This window comes from Chaetura pelagica, unplaced genomic scaffold (genome assembly GCF_000747805.2).
Source record: "Chaetura pelagica isolate M959 unplaced genomic scaffold, ChaPel_1.0 scaffold1061, whole genome shotgun sequence".
NCBI classification, from domain to species: domain Eukaryota; kingdom Metazoa; phylum Chordata; class Aves; order Apodiformes; family Apodidae; genus Chaetura; species Chaetura pelagica.
Window position 1 is genome coordinate 109,824 of NW_009952091.1, and position 16,826 is coordinate 126,649.

At 41.4% G+C, this 16,826-nt stretch overlaps 1 protein-coding gene across 1 annotated transcript in view; it reads left to right on the forward strand.

Moving 5' to 3' along the window:
- The first annotated feature begins 3,536 nt into the window (after positions 1-3,536).
- The window catches only part of RIN2 (Ras and Rab interactor 2), a 40,754-nt gene continuing 27,464 nt past the window's right edge, over positions 3,537-16,826 (forward strand). Inside the window, exons 1-2 of the mRNA XM_010005634.1 lie at positions 3,537-3,596; positions 10,958-11,052. Of these exons, the coding sequence (XP_010003936.1) occupies positions 3,540-3,596; positions 10,958-11,052 (152 nt within the window). The 5' untranslated portion in view covers positions 3,537-3,539. The remainder of the gene's footprint in view (positions 3,597-10,957; positions 11,053-16,826) is intronic.

The following is a 16,826-nucleotide window of genomic DNA, read 5'->3' on the forward strand; positions in this document are numbered from 1 at the left end:
CATTCCTGAGTAAATGGAAACCAGGAGGAGAAGAAAGACGGTGGAAAACAGCTTGCATGGCAGTGAGCATCCATGGAGCAGCATCACATTTCAGAGAAATTTTCCAAGTGGACAGATAATTCCTTTTCCCTGCCCTGCCTTGTCCTGTGCACACAGGAGGTTAGTCAGGGCTGGGGCAGCGCTGGGCTCGGGAGGGACGGAGCCGCTGGAGGGGCCAGCAAGCGCCGCCGGCGTGCGGAGGCGAAGCCCTGGCCACCGGCACGTGGGACAGGCCACCTTCCAGATGGCCAGACTAAAGGTCGCATGAAGTACACAGTGAATTGGCTCCTGCAGCTTGATGACATTTTCAGATGGACTTCTGAGCAGTCACCCAGGCAGTGTCTGAGCAAATCTATCTACACTCTCTTCCCCAGTCTCTGAAGCCCAGAGAAAGGGGAAAGGCACATCTGCAGTGCCTGCAGAAATTTGCTGTCTTTCTCTGCCTGGCTGCCCAGTCAAAGAAGGCAGATTTTTCCTTTCTGACAGCCTCATACTGTCCCAGCTCAACACAGACAGCTTCAGAGCTATGGCTTTCAGCCTGCTCTAGATCTGACCGAGCATCAGATGTGGACAGTTGCAGAGGGAAATGAAACCTCCCAACAGCAGGTTTGTTTTTCTGCAGTTGTTGCTGTGCAGAGTATGCTTCTGATTCCTGAGGCAGGAGACAGGTATAGGCCCACCCTCAGGTTTTGGAGTGTTGCACCCACCCTGGCTGTGCATTTCACCTGCAGGTCTTTGTTTACATAATGAGTGGTGTAAAAAAACAGATGCACCAAGAAAAAAAAACCAAACCAAACACACAAAAAAACAGCCCAGCAAAAGTGTTTCCCACTGTTCTGAGTTTAATCAGAAATACTGGAAACCTCTCAATCATGGAACAGTACTTAGGTTACCTAGGTCAGTTTGAAATTATGTTGTAACCACAAAGGGTGGATTCACTGGCTGTGTAGAGAGCTGAGAAGATCAAGAAGAGCTCAGCTGAGGCTCAGAGTTATGGTCGTGCAGGTAGTAATAATATTACAGAAATAGTAACAGTAATAGCACCTATGGAAAAGTTAGAGCTTCAGAATAAGCACAATCCATGGTCTTGTCTGAGGCTTTCTTCTGACTTAGAGCCATACTGCTCTTTGAAGGGCTAACTGTTTGCATTCTTCTCTGAGTGTGGAAACTTATAAACCTCTGTTCTGTTTTGAAATAAGATGAATGTAAAAATCTTGGCATGGTCTTATTTTTGGAACAGGATTGCATGCAGACATCCTTGTGGTTAAATTAAAAAAAATTAAAAAACAAATTTCCTGTGAAGGGGTAGTTGTTTGCAAATAGAATGATGACTGAGACTAGAGATGCAGTTGCAACTGCATGGTCTTGCTCATAAACCCCTAATGTAACTAATTTAAAAGCTCTGGGTTTTTTTCTGTGGAATTGAATTTGGTGGTGTCATTAAGAGGACAGCATCAGCTTGGAAAACTGAGGTTTTTATTTTAATTCCTTTTTGGGCTTCTTGGGTCTCCATCTACCTTATGTCTTTCAGGTGGAAATTCCCTTTTCAGATTTCACTGGAGGAAAACATTTTTATTATATAATTTTAAACCTCTTGTTGTATGGCAACCTTTAGATTTATTGTATTTGATATTGGCTGTTCTACACAATCTTTAAAATGTCTTGATGCTCCCCAGAATAGAGCAGCTGTTCTGTGCCCTGGTGCATGTGTCAGGAGGACACAGCTCAGCCTGCACACCCCTCACCCTGCTGCTCTTCAGCCTCTTACAGGATCGGTGCAATCAAGTTACTTAGACTTTAAGCAAAGCAACAGGGATCACAGTGCTTTAGAGCTTCATCAGGAATGTATTCCTTTAAATATGCTGATTTACAAAGGTTTTTTTTTGTTTGTTTGTGGTGTGTTTTGCTTTGGTTTTTTGTTGTTGTAGTGTGTTTTTTTTTCCAGCACTGTTTTTTGTCCTGTCGTCTGCTAGTGTTTGGCTTTCAGGAGAATGCAGAATTCAGGATTTTTCTTTTTTTTTTTTTTTTTTTTCAACCTTTAAAGTCTGCAGGCACCGTCTGGAAAATAGGCTCGATCCTGAGCTTCCCAGCATGGCTGCTTTTTAACCAGAACTTAAGTGGAAAAATGTAACCTTTTCTACTGCTCTTGTGGTATGACCTCTGGGAAGAGGGTGAACAATTTAAAGCTTCCTGCCATGTGTTAAAACCAAGAGAAAATATTTATTTTCTCCTTCTTCTTCCTCTCACCCTTTTCCAGCCCTTGTGCTTGCCAGGGCTTTTCATTTAAACCTTTTTTCTTTCCAGCTCCTCCTTCCTCCGTGGTCCTGTTTACCCTTGTTGCCCGGGTGGGGTGTGTATGTGTCAAATTTGTTTTTTAACTCAGCTTTCTCTGTCCCAGCTGCTTTGTTTTGCTCAAGCTCCATCTGCAGCCATGCCACTGAACTTGTTTTTCACTGCTGCTCTTTGCCATTTATATTTCCATTTCTACGTGTCTCAAACCAAAAGCTGTGCCTCTATCTTAATCCAGAATGTCTTGCACCTACAGTATTTGCTATCCAGGCAGCTAAAATTTCCAACACAGCTATGTTCTGTGTGGTCAGTAAATGTGTCTGCGAGAATAGTTAGGCTATTTAATTGAAATTATAAACTCAGTGTTAAAAAGCTTAGAAGGACTTTTTAGGCATGGAATTTGGCTCCTGTTTATTTCAGAACTTTGTTCACCAGTTACTGATGTGATTTGGTTGGGAATCCAGAGACACTCTGCTAATCAACTGGAGATCACCCCGATGATATTCTTGTTGTGTGCATATGTGCTAGTTGTGCCTTGGTGTATTCTTGTGGGTGTTAAACCATTCATTCACTTTACCTGGCAGTGGAACATGAAGGTTTTTCCTGACTGAATCTTCAGTTTCTCAGAAGACTTGATCGCATTTTAGGAACTTTAAGCAGGATTTTTGGGGTAGTGTTTGGGGGTTTCTTTTTGTGAAGGTTTTTTTCTTTTTGTTTGGGTTTTTTTTTTACATTCATGATCATGTGTTTTCTTCCTTGTCAGTGATTTTTATTTTTTTTCCCTTCTGATCAGCCCTGTCAGTACTGTAATAGTTGAGAGGGGATTTTAGTGACATTTTAGGAGTTTGTTCTGTCTGTACTTCACACTGAGGTCAAGCAAACAAACAAAGCAATCGTTATGTTTTAGTATTCTTTTTAATGAGCACATTAAAATCTATTCAGAGCAGCTGTGAAGAGAAGGGAGAAACATGGAAATCTGGGTTACACTGTCTTTTTGAAGCAATTTATGGAAAAACAATGGACTAGAGGGATGTGTAAGGATTCTGTTAGGAAATAAATGTCACCCTGTTGTTAACAGAAAGGGATTTGGCAGAAGGCTTCTCTTGACTGTTTCTGTGGCTTAGAAAGGAATTTCCTACAGACTGAACTAACTTTAAAAATATTTTTACTTTTAGGAGTTCAAGGCATACAGTGGAGTCTGCCTGGGGAAGATGTCGTCTTTGGCAATGAAAGCCAGTTGTCGGGACAAAAGAGGGAGTTTCTTTAAGGTAAATGAGATATTACACAGAACATAAAGCACATGGTTTTATGTGAAACGTGTTGCAGAATGTGCAGTACAGGCTGTGAGACACAGAAAGTGTTTTCTGTAAAATAGGCAGCACTTCACTGAGCATCTTTTTTAACAGGTGGTATTCAGTTAGATTCCCGTCCAAGTATTTAATGTGTATGTTGTTTTCCTGTACACTGAATAGAATATTTGGTGTAAAACAGCTTGTGGCTTTCTCTAATGCTGAGAACATAAGCTTTATTAGGCACAAGGCATAAAATGATTAGAGCTTTCATAAACTGGATTTGTAAGGCTTAAAGTTGCAGTACAGGTTTATGATTTCCATTATTGAATTGAAAATGTATTTAATTTCCTTGCCTATTTTAAGAAAAATTGGCTTTTTGTTTGTGTGTCATCTGAACACTCAGAAAAATACTGGATTTGTATTTTTATGTTTTGGTGGTTTTGCTTTGTTTGTGGGTTTTGTTTGGTGTTTTTTAAAGCTTAAGTACATCTTGTTTGAAATGCCTGGAAGTAATTGGCCCAGCTTCCTGATGATAGAGGCACTGAGAGCTGCTTCAGTTCTGGCATGGACCTGCTTGCAGAGAGAAAACGGAAATAATTCCATGTAGTGTTTTTGTATTTTGGGGGCTGTTTCAAGGTGTCATGCCCCCTCCCTGAAGGTGTTCAAGGCCAGGTTGGACAGGGCTTTGTGCAACTTGGTCTAGTGGAAGGTGTCCCTGCCCTTGCAGGGGAGTTGGAACTAGATGATCTTCTAGGTCCCTTCCAACCCAAACCATTCTATGATTCTATGGTTCTATGATGCGGCTTACAGCACACACACAGCCTATTCCAGTGAGAATTTGTTTCAAGTGAGAGCTCTTCTGTCTGCCATAGGTCCATTCCCATCATGGAATAGAGCTGAAGCCTGGCAATGTACAAAAGGGGCCGGGAAGGTAGGACGCAGCAGATACTCTCCTCATCCCCCTGGGAGACACCTGGGAGGTGGCATAGGCAAAGGCCTGTCTGGTCTTGAGGTGATGCTCAGAGCTGCAGGGAGGCAGAGCCCTCAGTTGAAGCATCTTCAGATGCTCCCTGGAAGTCTTTAGAAATGCACTTTTCCCTTGGCAGGGACTGTCTGAGTTTTGTCCTGCTAACCTCATTACAGCTGGAAGATGGAACCTTGAGAACTGCATGAGATTGGCTGCCGGCTCTCCTTAGCTTTTTTGCATCTTCTGTGATCATCTTCACGTGTACATAGTTATGAATTACTTCTGCCTCTGGGAACTTCTCTCAAGTTGAACTTGATTGCTTGATTTTGCTTTTCCCCAGTCTTTCCTGGTGAATTAACTTGTCTGATTGGCCCCAAATTTTCTTAGCACAGGCATGAGCAATCACACTGCAAAAGTAAGCATGGGTCACTGTGTCCTCTCTTCTGCCTCCTACTCCATGTGAGGCTTGTTAAGACTCTGGGGGATCAGCCAAAGGGCTTTGGGGGCTGCAGTGAGCTTACTGTTTTCTAGGGGAGTGCAGGAACATGTTTTGGGTTTTTATATGACAGAGGGAGAGTTTCTGCAGTGGAGTGACTTCAGAGAACTTTCATCTTGCCTCGTAGTACTGTTGCAGTGACACATACACACGGAAGCATTTGTTTCATGTGTTGTATGTTTTCTTAATTTTAAAGCAATCTCAGCAGGCCGATCTGTAAGAAACAAGCCATCAGTGCTCCAGTAACAGCATGGTTTCGGCTGGCCCAGAGCTTCATGTGGTCAGTAATAATCAGGGGCTTCTGGGGACAGGAATTACTTCTCAGTTTTGCATAGCCCTTTCGTTTTGTCTCGTATTTCGTAAGCACAAGCATCAACCTTGTTTGATGGCAGTCCACAGCCATTAAGGGAGAATGGTCATATTTTCAAATCACAGCAAGAAGCTGTCTCACAAGGAGTATTTCTAGGTTGTCACGCATGTGCTGAAGGAATTGTGATGTCAGTGGGACTGTAAGCATGTGCTCAGGTAATTTTCTGCAGTCCTGTCATACTCCTTTTGTAAGTAATTCTTCCGTGGAAAATAGATGGTGGAATAGCTGTTCCATAGGCCTCATGTTCATGGTGGCATGGTTGTACTTATTCAAAATGAGTAGGACGTGCAGTATGCCTGAGCGATTTCAAGACACCAGACTCTTAAGAACATAAGAATCATTGACAATTAAGAAACAAAGGTTGTCCTAAATTTTCCTAAGCACAGGGGAATGACTTGAAGAATAGTGGGAATAATAGATGCCTCTCACCGCCCCTGGGAAGCTGCACTGTTGGACCACCATTCTGAACCTGCTGCATCGAATTGGAAACTGCCTGTGTGTAGTGTTCGTGGTGTCTGTGCCTTGTGTGTATGGTGAAACCATCTTCTCTTTCTTTCCCTCCACACAGTTGTTAAACTGTGACAACACTTACATTTGTTGAGCTCTGGACAGGTGAGCAAACAATTGGCACATGAGACTTTTTCAGTTTGTTATTTTAATTTGCTATGTCTGTCTGTGTTTGTGTCCCAGGAATCAGGGTACAGCCTTTTACCCATACTGGCCGGTACTTAAGACTGTGCTCCCAAACACGCAGACTGTGTGGTGTACTTGTGCATATGGCTCTCATGTTGTGCGTGTTACTCTACAGTAGCTCAAGAAACCTTGAGCATGCTGGTGTGCAGTTTCTCAGGGCACTTAAATCCTCATGAAGGATGTCTTACCATTCTCAGCAACATTTATGAGAAAATTCATTGACAAAAAAACAGTGGGAGATTCCACCTTTTCTTTCTGCTTCTTAAATAGTTCACTTTGCTGTAGCTTCTAACCATCTCTTAGTTTTCTCACTTTCATGCTTTTGACTGTAAGTACAACACAAAAACAGTATTGTCCTCATTTTAAAAAGAGCAAAACTCTGTAGTTTTCTAGGCTAGTTTTTTGACATCTTTATACCTTGCGAGTAATGAAGGCTCAGAGCCAGCAAGTAGTAAAACTGAAGCAATGATGGTGTTAGGCTTGGATAATTCTGGGTCTGAATGGTTGCCAGTGGTAACAGAGGCAGTCTGTGGTAAAGCAAAGAACTGAATATATGTCTGTGACAAACATCCTTTTTACTGAACCATCCTCCTTCTCATTAAAATGTTCCAACCTTTATTGAACTGGCATCAGAGGTTTTACAGCATTAAAGCTTTTCTGTCCCAAAATCAAACATGAGATAAAACTTTGTTGCTTACTGATGAATAAGACGCTGAATAACATTAGTGGTCTTGGGAACTCACAGCTCACTGTGCACAATAGCCAGAAATTGCTGCCACATATCAAAATATTTAATTGTTTTGAGACAGCTGTAAAAGCCCAGAAATAGCATTCCCAGTTTGGTGCCTCCCTGGCGCTTCGCCACCTTGTCACACAGGGCGCTCTGTGAGGGTTGCTATGCTCTGCTTATCAAAACAGGAAGGAAAAGATGTGATGCCAAAGAGGATGCAGGTCTCCAGAAAGAATGAAAAATTAGATGCTGGCAGGAAGGGGCGGTAAGTGCTGAGGCTCATTTGTCCAGTCTGATACTGATCCTTGCTGTCTTCAGCCTGTGTTGCTTTGCCAAACCAGAAGCATTGTTCTTACCTTTTCCTCTTGAGCTGTTGTAAATCCCAGGGCTTGGAAACATTCTGCAGTGGTCACTTTGGCTGATTCTTTCAATGTTCTCTCAGAAAGACGGCAGTTTCTGTAGTTCTCTGTGCAAAGTTATTTATATTTTCAACACCAAAAAAACCACAGGAATTCGGTTGCCATGCAGTGATGGATGAGTGATTTTTCTAAAAGTATCCTGAAACGGCCAGTCTTCGTCTTGGTTCTGGGAAACTCTGAGTTGAATTAGTAAGGAGGCCACTAGCTATGCTGGGCTTCTGAGAGTGGCACCAGTCTAGCTCTGGGCATGTGCAGCAGGGATGTGTATGTAGACAGAGCAGCTCCAGAAAGGTGGCTGGAGCTCCCTGGGAGTCTGTTACTTCTGGTGAACATGCTTGCTCTGATTTTTGCTGCTTACGTGACATTCTGAAAAATGTGAAATACAGAAATGGTGTATATGTGCTCTGATGAGTGAGTGCTGGGGAGATGTGGCAAGTTGTATTTGTGGTCTGTATGAAGGAATAACATTGTCACCCCTGCCAGCTTCTAAAAGCTGAGATCAGTCTTGTTGAATGGAGAATAAATGTTGACAATAAGCATGGCGTGAGACATTATGAAAGAAAACGTTGTGGTTTCAGATGTTTGCATTTCATTATTTCCTTCATGGATTTTAGGAATGTAAACAGCTACAGTACATGGGTATTTGTGGCAATCTAATATGTAGGATAGGTTGGAATAGTGTACTGGGTCGCTATGTGAAGTCATGCTGTCTGAGTCATAATTATTACATTATTATTTCAGTTTACAGTGACTGTATTGTAGTTTCTTTTTAACTTACAGAGCAATGCTTTATCAGAAGTAAACTCCAAAGGAAAAACATTAGACACAAAAATGGTTATTTATTGTATTATATAAAGTCTCCTTTTAATTTTGGAGGTTTTAGTGTTGAATAATTCACCATCTAAGAATATATTATACATTTACTTTCATGTAAACCTCTTCCTTCTCTAACATAGCAGGTAATAATCTATTTCATAGTCCTAAATAATGTTTGGCAGATTTATTCAGATTACTTTTTAAATCTTGAGGCTCCTGTATGTTGTTTTACACAAACAGGTGCCTCTGAAAATATACACATCTACTGCAATTGTATTTCCCTTTGGAAACTGCCTTTTATGGTCTTGATTTCAAGTGTGTTGAAACCAATGGGTGAGTTTTCCCAATATTTTCAGCAAAATCGGAATTTCTCAGGGTTGGATGTCATAATAGTACACATCCTTCCTGCATTTTGTAGAAACATTATTAACAGCTGATCTTGTTATAATGCTAATCATCACATAAGCTGTATAATGGCCAGAAATTTCATTGATCCTAAGTACTTCAGAAATTATGTCATAAAATCATCAGTACTTTGTTATTTGATAGAAAATTATTTGTCAGGTGCTGTTGTTACAGTATGTGTCAGGTAATTAATTGCAGGAATACCCAAAAGATGCAACTCCAAAATACTTTTTCTCTTCAACACAGACATAGGAATTAAAAAACTTGAAGATTACAATGTCTTCAAGATAAAAATGTTTGCCAGTGCTTGCCTTTTATAAGTTAAAACCTGGTTTAAATATTTGTTTTCAAGAACTTTAATCATACATAAGCCAGTACAATTGTAAAGGACAGTTGTGCTAAAGAGGCCGAAGGTGGCAACCATACAGAAATAACTACAAATAACTTCCAAATATAAATTCCAGAGAGAAGAAATACTAATTTAAGTAATTGATAGGCTGTAATTAAACCTGGAAAGGATTTTGTTCAGCAAAGTGTGTTCCTTTTTTTTTCATATACTTGTCACACTCCTTATTTAAAAACGGCAAATTGTGTGTTTCTTTCTGACCTGTGTATTTCTTTCTCAGCATGTGTTTATTCGGGGTTTTGAGTTGTGTTTCATACATCTTGATTCAAATAACAAGAAATCTGTTGTGTTAGTATTTTAGAATAGTGTTAATTATTTGGAGCTAACTTTAAGAAGGCACATCTGTGTTTGAAACTAATGGAATAGCTTGAGTGATTATTGAAACTAGAGATGAATGGATTGTTCATCAGAGGTTTAAGACTAGTAGGATGAATTCTTCCACTTCTGTTCAGTCGCAGCTTGGAAGAGAAATGAGCTTTTCTTTTTTGCAGTTGTAGTCAGCTTCTCTAGTTTGGATTAATTGCCTGTTAAACAGAATTAGTGGATCTTTTGCTACTTTGCAGGTACATAGGGATTACTGTACAGAAAGATTGCTGTGGGGGCTGGATTGGTGGCTTGTGTAGCAGGAGGGGCAGATTTACCCGTGGAGCAGGGTGCTGGAGGCTGGGCCACAGGGCAGCGCAGGGAGTATGAGGCCATTCCTCCTGCTGCTCTTTCTCCTGGCCAGGAAGGCGCTGCTCACATCGCAGTGGCTTGAGCTATGTGAGAGTCAGCAAGTGGAAGGCCTTTGTGCTCTGTTGTGCCTGTTCTACAGCATGCCTGGGAGCTCTGACCCTGACTGCAGGAAGACTCTGGTATGGATGTAGTGCATATAATCCATTCTCACTTAAGGTACACTTACTGGAGTTGACCTATTGTAAGTGGAGACTCAAACTTTTTTGAATTCGTCAAAATAGTGTTGCACAACAAAGGACAGCGTGAATTTTTGAGGTAGAGGAAAACTTCCTATGAAGCAGTATAGGAAAATGTTGCCTGCAATTCCTTGAATATACTGCTGTATTGAGCTACCTGACACTAGTGGGATTAGGTCCTGTCTTGTGGGTGACTATGAGGAATGTTCTAACTGGGATGGGAAAGCTGGTTTTGCTTCATCTGCCAGGGTTTGTTTTTGTTTTGTTTACTCTGAGATGCAGGGGTGGTGGTAGAGGAGATGGCATCACTGCAAACCCTTCCATTAGGTTTCACTACAGGCAGGAGCGGGGGATCACTGCCAAGGTTTATACACTGTCATGGTGTGGTGTGTCAGGCAAACTTGATGCAGTTGCTACAGACAATGTCCAGGACAGTGTACCTTGCAAACTTCATTGTTGGTTTTGGCCTAACAAAATGCTTCCCAGACATCTGGCTAGCAAATGCTGTGTTTCTCAGGATACAGCCCTAGTGCTAATCTCACCAGCTTTAAAATGAGTTTTTGCCCTCATGTTCAAAATTAGTGTATTCCACTTGAGCTGAAGTGTTTCAAGACAGGTCTCTTTAAATTGAGTTTTTCTGTTCAAGAGCAATCCAAGACCTAATGTGAAAAGCAGCTGCCCATTTCTGCCTTATTTTGTGACTTTTTAATCCACCACAATGTTGTGTAATGCTGACAGTCTCCCTTCTGAAGTAAATCTTGCAGATGGAACTCTTCTAATTATGTATTTTCTTTTAATTTGAGAAAGTAGATGCTACAAATGATCAAACCATTTTGTTCTTTAAATTGGTGTATAATATGTTGAAGCTACAGATTTAATATATTTAAATAAAAAAGCTAGCTAGCCTGAAAGGTTCTGTACTGGCACCAAACAGGAGTTATTCTTCCTCCAAGAATGACTGTAAGTCAACCCTTACTTTTTCTTTTGCAAGGGGAAGTCCAAATAGGATGCAATTTGAAAAAAAAAGAAAAAAGATTGTAATCTCTGGTGACTAAAGCTGCCCGGGCTTCTTTTCCACGCCTCTTCCACTGACTTGACGTCATACTATTTTTGTCCCTTTCTAGCTCATTGACACAATTGCCTCAGAAATCGGAGAACTGAAACAGGAGATGGTACAGACAGATCTCACAGTGGAAGATGAATCTGCTGATTTGCGAAGGTGATTAAAATGTTTATTTTCATCGTTCCTGGAGGTATACCATGACAGGAATATTTTAATTATGCTCTCTTCTTGGTGGCTTATGTCCTAGCACTTTTCTTCCTGACAACATAGAGGGTGTAGATAATCTTTCTTACTCCTAATTCAAGGAACTTGCATTTGTGCAGGAGTGCCCAGAGATTCAGTTGTTCCATATATTTGCTGTAATGTCTTCTTAAAAGCAACTGCATTTCATTTCTACTTCCTTGTTACACAAACCTTGGATACTGGTGAATGTCTATAAAGCAGGAAACTACTAATGTTATTCCCATTGTCTGTGGCAATTAGCTTTGTTTTCACTCTGTAAAGACTAAAAAATGCGCATTGCTTCATCTGGCTCTCTGAAGATTCAGCATTGAATAACATGATTTGTTTATGTTCTCAGGTTAGGAAGTAAAATATTGACTGTTATGAGCTGATGCTTTTGTGAGTTTGTGTTTAAATTCACTTATATGTGAGTATCTTGCACATAAAAAATATAAGTAGATGGGGGCATTTCCTTAGCCCTAAAATGATTTGAGTTATTATTATTGAGTTAATGTTACAGAGCAGATAAAATTTCTGGTTTTTAAAATAGATCATGTTGCACATATGTGGACTGTGGACATTTGAAATGTTAAACTTGTACCTTTAAGTGGACACAGTGGGACCCCAGCATTGTGGCTTTGCTACAGCTGTTGTGCTTGATTGGTAGCGTCTGTTAAATTGATGTCTGAAGGGTATTCAATATTTTATTCATTGTGTTAACACGCGAACACATTTTTTACAAGAGAAAAGCAACTTATTAAGGTGTTCTGTCTTGTCTGACTGCACGGCCTGGGCCAGCTCTGGAGCTGGTGGGCTTTGTTCTTCAAGACAGTGAGTTAATTAAGTCATTATTTAGAATGACATCCATGTTTTTTGTCCTTTTTTTTTTCTTTCTGTAGATACTTTCAAGATGTGCTCAAGCTTACTACAAAATACATTTAAATGATTTAAATAAAACACTGAGCAGCACCTTTGTTGCCCAAGTGGTAAGGAACGTAAGGTAGCTGAACTAATGAAGGCACTTGGCTATGTCCCTGGTTGCACAGTATTCAAGTTCTAAAGCTTTTGAAAGCACAGTTCTTTTACAAGGACAGAATGGATGGATACTTCCTTCATTTCAGTGAATTGAGCTAATTAATTATCATTAGCTAATTTTCAGTTAAGAAAAAGCTTCTTGTATCTTTGAATACACCATATGCATGAAAGACTAAGATCTACTAGTTCTAAAATCTTGGTGGAAACAGTCAATTAAATCTCTTCATTTTACAGATCTGGAGGATTTTTTTTAACTGAAATTTTTTACAATGTGCTTTTAAAAAACTGAATTTATTAATTTTGAGAGCAAAATTTTAATTAAACTGTATAAGTAAAACTAACATTAAAAAGTAAATTATGCCATTTCCATGACAACTAAGCTGAATTCAATTTCATTTTGAAGTAATAGCTATCCAATTAAAAAAAATGCATTCTTTTCTGTCATTTTTAGGATCATGAATGTAAAATATGAAATCTGAATAAATGAATTCAGGTCAACTTTTATATGACTACAGAAATCTGAACTGCATGTTTCTATGTAAGAAATAAGTTGTATCAAAGTTGTTATTAATTGACTTGGAGGCATGGGAAAACCAAGCAGAAAAGAGGCTTGTAAAAACCTGTTGTAAGTGGGAGGCTCATATCCTCTGTTTCAGTATTCCACCGTGTTGGATGCCTGGACTTTTTTCTCAGTGCAGACACATACCTCAGTAATGCAAATGAGTGGAGTTGTCAGAAAAGGGCATAAATGGGGTAAATTTCTGACCCACGCTATACTGGTGACCTTTTCAAGGGTAAGTGGAGAGCTTCTGCAGACAGTGGCGGCCCAGATTCACATAGGATGGGAGAGCTCATGTAGTGTGGCTGGTGGCATCCAGATGGCCTTTTGGGGTGCACTGGGTCTCCCCTGTGTGTCACTGTCTTTGTGAAGAACAGTGAGGGGAAGAGCTTGCTGCTGCCCCTCAGTCAGGAGGACTGAAAAGCCCCGGTCTTCCTGGAACTTGTGAAAGGCTTCATGGATGCTTTGTTGCAGCAGCTGCTTGTTCCCTTCCTGTTCGGTTACCATGACAGAAACAAGGGCAGAACTTGACTCCCTCCCTCGTGTTTTGCACTGGACAGACCCCGTGCCCATGTCTTTTGATTTTTTCCATAGCAGTTACTAACCTCAGTAGAGTCGTTTTCTGTGTCTTGCATGGTGAATTACTTGTGTTATTATTGGCAGGAAGGTACCCAACAACCTCTTCCCCAGTGGCTTTGTGGGATGGAGAGGATGAGGTGCTGAGGAGTGGAGGTGAAGCTCAGCAGAGGCTCTCCCAGCTGATGCTCAACATGACGGTATAGTCTAGGCTGGCACAACTGAAGTCTGCTAGAATGCAGGATTTACAAAAATCCAGGCAGTTTTGCAGCGGGGAGTCAAACTGGGTTAACTGTGGGGAGCTTGTGGTGTGACTGGAGCAAGGTTTGCACTCATCTACAGTTTTAGAAAGATTCACTTTACCTGCTTGTTGCTCTTCTGTTTGCCCTTGCGACTAGGAAAGAAACGAGGAATATTCTTTGCTGCTGAGTAGCAGTAGTGAATCTGGACACAGCTTCATTTTGCAAACCTTTGCACCACGGCAAAAAGTTGACCTCAAGGCTTGTTAAGTTGCATTACTGAGGTGATGCTCAGCATCCTACTGCTGTGGGCAAAGAGCAAACCCCTTCCTCTGTCTCCCTCCCCCTTGGTAGCATGATCCTGGTGTGCAAGTACCCTAAAAACAAAGGCCAATCCAGCAAAAAACATTGAGTGAGGAAATGTGGACATGTGAGCGCAAGTCAGAGTCTCTATTATCTTCATTATTGTATCAAACCTGGTTTCTCACTGTGACCCTCCTCCTGGACAGTGGGTGCATCTGGGACGATCAGCTAAAGCTTTGATTTGGGCTGATATCCAGCCTTCTCTGTAGTGTGGGAGCAGAATGAATCCCTCAAATGCTGATAGCCACCTAGTTCCTTCCTCCAACTCCTCTCATGATGTCAGAAGGGTGGGTAAGTTCTTCACAGGGTGGTGGGGTGTATGTGTAAATCCTAGAGCAGTTGACTTAGTTTAGTTCGGCTCAGCAACCCATGGAACAGTGTTGGTCACCCTCACGGGATGTGTGTGCACACTGGATGCACCTCCTCTGTGTCCAAAATCCCAAAGAGAGAAAAGTCCATTCCTCAGGACAGTGTTCATCAATGCAGGAGGCCAGTGGAGGTTGATGGTGTTTTCACAGAGCCAATTGGCTTGTTGTCCCAAGTCCCACAAAAAATGGGAGAAATGTTAAAAGTTTAGGTTTTTCAAGGTTAGAGCAGGAGGCACAGGTAGGGTTTGAGAGACCAGAAGAAAATTGCTGTAGTGAGTGGGGGGCAGGAACATTTGCTTCATAGAGACATGGTTGAGATGAATGTTACAGCCCTGTGGGTCTGAGAGAGTATCATGCTGGTTACAGGCTTCAACCTGCTCCTTGTTCTTTTTGCTGTGAGCTAAGTCTGGTTGGGATGCAGCACAGTCTTGTTTGTCTTGGCAGTTACCTCTGTTTACTTCCCACATGCTTACGGGTTTTCTCAAAGCTAAGGAAAATTGCATGAATCATGTATTTTCTTTAATTCATTGTGAGTTGTGTTGAAACTCCTCTCCCACTGGAGAGGAGCCAGTGTAGTACCCCTGCATTGAAGCAGACCATCCGTGGATGCTGATCTGTGTTTTGATTTTGAGTGTGATGTGACCCGGTCAGATTGTCATATATTGGGAGTCACTGTAAAAAAATAAACAAAACCTCAAATTCCAAAAACATAACCAGAAGAGAAATTTAGTTGTTGCATAATATACAGTATGTTTTGCTAGCATTTTGGTTCCAGCAACTTCTCATTCTGTGCACGTGAATTAATCAGGTGATTGTGAGGAATTCAAATGGTTCTTCTTTGCATGCTGCTGTTTCTAAAGAAGTTGCACACAACCTAGTTCCAAATAATGTTACAGTTGTGACAAATTCCACGAACTCCCATGTGCCAGGGTGTAACTGCAAGTTTAGTGCCTGGATCATGAATTAAAATAATTTAAGAATAAAAGATAAATTCAGACTAGGATGCTCAGCAGTGCCAGATCATTGCAGGACAGACCAGTGGACTTCGACTATGTTGACCGCTGGGACCTTGGGAAGCAGCTTCTCAGAGGTTGTATGTGGTTTGCCAGATTTTTTTTTTCCAAACTATGCTCTTGTGATAGTTCACCAAGTCTGATCTTTCTCTCTGCCTCTTTATTTATGTTTTGGATAGGAAATATTTTTTAAGTGTTTGTTCCTAGTTTACCTTCCTGTGGGTTGCAATGGCATATTAGTACTGATCTAGCTGAGGTACATCGGGGTAATTTGCACTGGTGGTGTTTTGGAGTGGTAGAAAATCTCATCATGACCAGATACTCATAATATTTGGGTTATTTCTTGAGGTGGCAGAAACAGCTGCAACAAGGAGGTACGTGGGTATCTAGGTCAGTGGGCTGTGGGTTCACATGTTGCATTCCTCCTCAGATCTCAGCATGTGGAAGGGATTGTGCGTATCAGTACCTGGAGGTTCCGAAAACCTTATAGTTCTGTATTCAAATTAATCTTCTGTGCTTTATAATGGTTTGGATGTGTTTGACAACATCAAGCTGGCCATACCAGAGAGGTGCACTGTGACCCTACCTGCATGTGCAAACTCTCACCAGCTTTAGATGATTGTTTTGGTGTACCAAGCAGTGCGAGTCCTTACCGCTGATGCCAGCTGTGCACTTTCTTTTGCATGTGATGTAACTTTTTTTGTAGGAAAAAAGTTTTTCCTTCTCAGGCATGTTTTCTCTCCAACATGTTTAGTTTCCACCTCTTGACCAAAGAATGGAAATAACTTGTACCTAGTTAGGCCTGCAACCAGTGTCCGTGTTTAACTTGCACTTTGCCATGGCTGCCTTTTGTTTGTAATGTTGTTAACTGTCTCTGCAGGTAAATAGGAAACTTCTGAGCAATATTTGCTGGAGGAACAGCTCGTGGAAACAGTCATGTGATTAACTATTTCATTTTTGTGAAGATTCATACATTACAACACACTTAAGTTCTTTTGGGACTGTGATTGAAAGGGGAACTCAGGATTCTTACAGTGGCAGTTTCAGAGCCCTGTCATAACTGATACAAACCCTTCTGCACATAGGGTGATCCTGTGTATTTTGTGCCCTTTGAAGACATATTGGCAGTTACCAGCAGCTTTTGAAACTTGGGGGAGGGAAGATCATCTGCATGTTAGATGCCCTGCCTAAAAGGCATCACATCATAAATAAGAAAACAGAGGAAGAGGACAAAAAAGAATGGGAGAGGCACCCGAGTGAATTGTGGCCAGCAGGTCAAGGGAAATGATTCTGCCCCTCTGCTCTGCTCTTGTAAGACCCCACCTGGAGTACAGCGTCCAGCGCTGGAGTCCTCAACACAAGAGGGACATGGAGCTGTTGAGACGAGTCCAGAGAAGGGCCACAAAAATGATCCAAGGGCTGGAGCAACTCTGCTATGAAGACAGCCTGAGAGAGTTGGGGTGTTCAGCCTGGAGAGGAGGAAGCTCCGGGGAGACCTTCCAATACATGAAGGTCTTACAAAAAAGCTGGGGCAGGATTGTTTACAAGGTTGTGT